The following is a 5,145-nucleotide window of genomic DNA, read 5'->3' on the forward strand; positions in this document are numbered from 1 at the left end:
TGTCCCCACTTCTGTAAGCCTCCTCTTTGGCATGACGAAGCTGCTTGAGTCTTGCTATAAACCAGGGCTTGTTGTTGTTGTATGTGCAGAAGGTTTTTTTGAGCACACACACATCTTCACAGAAACTGATATAAGATATCACAGTGTCAGTGAGTTCATCCAGGTCTGAAGCTGCAGTCTCAAATACACTCCAGTCTGTGCAGTCAAAGCAGGCCTGTAGCTCTGACTTAGCCTCCTCAGTCCAGCTCTTCACTGTTTTGACCACAGGCTTCGCAGCTTTAAGTTTCTGCCTGTAGGTTGGAATAAGATGAACCATACAGTGAAGTAAGAGTCTGAGGGCTGCGCGGGGGACAGAGCGATAGGTGTCTTTTATTGTGGTGTAGCAGTGGTCCAATATGATTTTGTCCCTGGTGGGACAGGTGATGTGCTGTCTGTATTTGGGCAGTTCGTGGGAGAGATTTGCTCTGTTAAAGTGTCCTAGAACAATGAGTGGAGAGTCAGGATGTTCTAGCTCCAGGCTAGTTATCGGTTCTGCCAGGAGCTGTAGTGTGCTAGCATGGGCCTGTGGTTTTCTCCCATTAGAATGAAACTGTTAAATTCACGAGAATAGAAAGGTTTGTAATTGATAACAAGAGTCTCTAGGTCTGCGTTACATGTCCTCTGTAGCACTGTGACACCTGTGCACCAACCTCCATTTATGTAGAAGCAGATTCCACCTCCTCTCATTTTCCCGATCAGCTCTGAACACCTAGAAGCCCGGTACTTGTACTGCGCTGTCCGCGATCGAGTCGCTGAGCCAGGTCTCCATGAAACACAAAGCAGCAGAGCGTGCAAAGTCAGAGTTAGTCCTGTTGACGAGAAGAATTCCATCCATCTTGTTGACCAGGTGGTGGAGATTTGCCAGGTGGATAGACGGGAGTGGAGTCTGTGTTCCCCTCTGTTGTAGTCTCACCAAGGCGCCCGCCTGCTTTCCACAGCGGCATTTTTTCCAGGTCCCGTATATTGCCACTGTGCCTCCGATCAGAATGTCCATACAGCATTCTTCATTTACAAAAATCAGAGGAAGGTAGTTTGGTGTGAGTTGTCCAATATTTAACAGTTCTTCTCTGGTAAAAGTAATCCGGGATGGGTTTCAAAAAATCAAGATAACAAGCAAAAACGACAAACACAAGAGAGTATGAGTAACCACGGCCGCCATCACTGCCGGCGCCGGATTTAAATGGAGATTGGTTTAAAGATGGATTTTAGTGATTCAGGAATTTTCTAATTAGTCAAGGTTTGGCCTTTTTGAACATTTTCCATATTTTATCACTACACTTGGACATAAACTCAGTGGTCACTTTATTAGGTACGCCTGTACAATTTAATCCATTTCAATATGACAGCTCTGCCATGAATTCTAGCCTTAATGAGACTTAAATTATTCTGTTTAAATTCAATTTTGTTTATTACTGAGATCTTAGGTGATAGGCGAGGTGTTCAATTGCATTATATTTCATGCAGATACCTCTGCTTTTTTTTTTTTTACTCAAATACAACAACATATTGTAGAAGCTGAAAAATCTAGGCACACCTTTTTTTACACAGTGCAATGGTTTGGCACACTGTTTTTATGCTATGAGTGTGTATATACAGCAGCTGGAAATTACATATTCAAGGGTGAAAGCATCTAAACAGGCACTGAAAACAGGAGCCCCTGTTTGCCCAAAATAAAAAAAAATGCACTGGACACAGAACAACAACATAATATAACTGAGGATGTTCATTCTTTGGGAAAATGGTGTTTTGCTACCGAAGTGTGTGGTTTGTACCTGGGCACTGTCTGTGTCCCGTATCCCCAGCACATAAGGGTTGTCATAGATTAGAAGTTTGGGTCTGCTTCCACTGCAGATACATAGCTTCTCATAACCAAAAACCAAGCCATCTGCTGTTTCTACAGACTAAGAATAGAAAATGGAAATCAAGGGAAATACCAAGTCATTTTCACATCAAGCTTTAAAGTTTCTTGCTTTGACCTTGAAAAGGTGATTTTTTTTTTTTTTTTTTTTTTTTTTACATATTCAGGATGCCATTTTGGACAAACAACTGTTTGTACAGGGTTTCAGATCCCACGGTGTAACCATATGTCCACAAGGTGGCGACAGTAGACAGATAATAGTCAATACAAAAGCCTTTACTGTGTTGTGTTGCAGGGAATACATTAAGTGCACTTTGTTGCAGTTAAACATTTTATGAAGAATTACATGGCTTATGCTGCAGTTACCTGCAATTGTTATTACACACAGATTTTAGTCATAAGAACTTCTTCATATTACCAAACCAGAAATGTTGCGTTACAGTTTATACATAGCATTAACATAGAAAGTCACTTTCGGCTTTTCCCGTTTAGGTGTCGCCACAGCGAATCGTCACACTGACGAGTCGCATCTTGACATTTGGCATAACATAAAATACCAAATCACTGTCTTTACACACATGCTGAAAAACAGCTACTTACATGTGCTTGTGTGTGAAGTGATTTGACAGCAGAGTGGATGACAGTCAGGCTGGGAAATTTCTCCTCCAAGACACTGGATGGTCGTTCCTCTACATCAAACTTTTCCAATGTCTTCGACACCTTCACAAGAAGGACAAATGAAAACGATAAATGGTTCAGTTCCGGCTACTCACTTAGTGCAAATAAGATAGTTTAGTAATTGTTAAGTTAACACAAACAAGAATATGTCATTTAAAAGCAAAACCAGTTCCTGTATCTCAGTAGAATTTCTGATGTTGTAATGCGTTTATGGCGTGGGACAACAAGTGGAAAACAATGCATAACCCTGACAGTGTTGGTGTTTCCACTGATCCAACACCACCCCGATAGTCATCATCCTCCTGACCTGTTTATAGTTGGTTACTGCCTTGATGTGGGGACTTGCTGTAATTAGAGCCACGTCAGCTGACGGAATCTGGGATAACAGCTGTCAATGAAGATGAAGGTTTATGTTGAGTTACTGTAACTATAAAATGCATTAACTGCTTCTGTAGCGTTAAATAAATTAGACAGAATATGTAGATACGTGTTCACCTGCTCAACACATGTCACACCCGCAATGCCACCTCCCACGATCACAAACTGAAATGTTTTCTCTTTTTTATGTGCCATTCCTTAAACTAATAGTATGTAGCTAATATTAGCTCCCTTGCATTTCCCGACACCAGAATGTGGTTTAATATTTCAAATACTTCTCCGACCCTTCCCTTTCCTTTAGTACGTAGACGAAGATAAATATTTAAGACCCAACAAATAGCTAGTAAGAGTATCAAAATTTTTGTAATAGCCAGAAGACAAAAAAAATCCTTAGCACGACAACAACAGCACTGAAGCAACATAACCTTCCGTATTTACAATTAACTACGGCAAGCAGCAGGAACAGCTTTTCAAGCGCACGCATCGCAGAACGCGCGCACACAAATATTAATTCCAAGTTAGCTGCCTTTGTTTTTATACCTACAAATAAACTACCTCTGTACATTATATTGTATTGTATTATATTCATATACAATACCATTTAACCTGAACCCCTTCGTCTAAATGCGGGTATACAAGTACACACTGAGCAGGTAGTTATATGCAACAAATACTTTATATCTTATCTTACAGGTTGTTATAACATAACTACCTCACAGTATTCACTGAATGCTACCCTTTGGTTGTGTGGGTAGAGGAGACTGTGTCTGAGACAGAAATAATGCAATTAAAGTCAATTGAAATCATTATTATCATACATATTTGATAACTATTATTAAAATTACAAAAACAAAATTATTATTGTTAGTAGTAGTAGTAGTAGTAGCACTAGCAGTAGTAAAAGTTGAAAATTCATTGCAATATAAGTAATTTACAATAAACAAACAAACAAAATGAATTTTTTGATCATTAAAAACAATACAATCATATAAAAGTAATAAATAAATATAAAATTTGGCTATATCAAATCATTTTAAAAACGTCAGTAGCCAAAACTGCTGTGACATTATTACTGTTACATTTTTTAAATCATTGATATGAGCCTCCATTCACCTAATTTTCATCAAATTTTTTACCAATTAATCTTGTACATGGTCTGGAGCTCTCTTATTATCTGAATATGTGATAGCAATGTATAAAAGGAAAAGTCTCCTGGCCACATATGTGCAGCTTTTGCTTGATTAATGCCGTTGCAGTTCATCATGCTGTCCACTTTTGATGCAACACCAGCAGCAGGATGTGTGTGCGTTCACTAACTATCCTTGCATTTTTAGGAAGAGGCTCTCTGGTTTTATCATTCTGAAATAATTACAGATTATTTCAGGTCAAGTCAAGATTTTTATTTGCCATTTATGCATAAACAGACAGTCTAAGCATATAGGAATTCTTGTGCAGCTCTCCTTTGGAGTCAGGTAAGGAGTCAAAAGCCAGAAAGAACACTGTGAACTTCAAACATCGCACTTAGTAATTCACATGGTGGAGTTGGATATGTCAATACACTTGGTGAGGTAGTGAGGGGTTATAACATACTAAAACACAGTTTATATTCAGGCTTGTTTCCATTGCTTGGTGGAGAACGTCCTGCTATTACTCAGGTCCCACAAGAGAACACTGTTGATGAGACGCTCTTACAAAAATACCTTGTGGAACATTTCTGTATTATTATTGTGCATGTCTAGTGAGGGGTCATTGCACATATATTCTCACATTTTTGTATTTGCCATCAGTCTTACTGGGGCAGGGAGAAAGCTGTTATAAAGTCTAGTTCTGTGTGTGATGATACTGTCCACCCTGCTGTGCCTGAGGCTGTAGATGCAGTTTTTGTGTCTGAGCAGAGAGTGAGCTGGGTGGCGTGGGTCTCTGATTGTGTTCTCTGCCTTTTTACGACAGCGCTGTGTGTACAGTGTGTCCATAGCAGGCAGTTCAGTCCCACTTATCCCCTCTGCAGTCTTTATGACCCTTTGAATAGCGGCTGCTGGCCTTTCTTCACTGTGGCAGCTGTGTTCAGTGACCAGCTCAGGTCAGATGTCACCTGCAGGCTCAGGAACCTGTGGCTATCATTCCTCTCCACCTCAGTCCCCTCGATGGTCAGAGGCAGCAGAGGGGAGGGGTTCTTCCTGAAGTCTGTTTTT

General features: G+C 40.1%; 1 protein-coding gene across 1 annotated transcript in view; it reads right to left on the bottom strand.

The window, feature by feature from the left end:
- Positions 1-3,408, bottom strand: part of pyroxd1 (pyridine nucleotide-disulphide oxidoreductase domain 1) — a 9,838-nt gene extending 6,430 nt beyond the window's left edge. Inside the window, exons 1-4 of the mRNA XM_020601227.1 lie at positions 3,071-3,408; positions 2,883-2,963; positions 2,498-2,617; positions 1,812-1,940 (exon numbers count right to left, since the gene is read on the bottom strand). Of these exons, the coding sequence (XP_020456883.1) occupies positions 1,812-1,940; positions 2,498-2,617; positions 2,883-2,963; positions 3,071-3,148 (408 nt within the window). The 5' untranslated portion in view covers positions 3,149-3,408. The remainder of the gene's footprint in view (positions 1-1,811; positions 1,941-2,497; positions 2,618-2,882; positions 2,964-3,070) is intronic.
- Between the last annotated feature and the right edge of the window lie 1,737 nt (positions 3,409-5,145).

This window comes from Monopterus albus, unplaced genomic scaffold (assembly GCF_001952655.1).
Source record: "Monopterus albus unplaced genomic scaffold, M_albus_1.0 scaffold51.1, whole genome shotgun sequence".
Classification (NCBI taxonomy): Eukaryota; Metazoa; Chordata; class Actinopteri; order Synbranchiformes; family Synbranchidae; genus Monopterus; species Monopterus albus.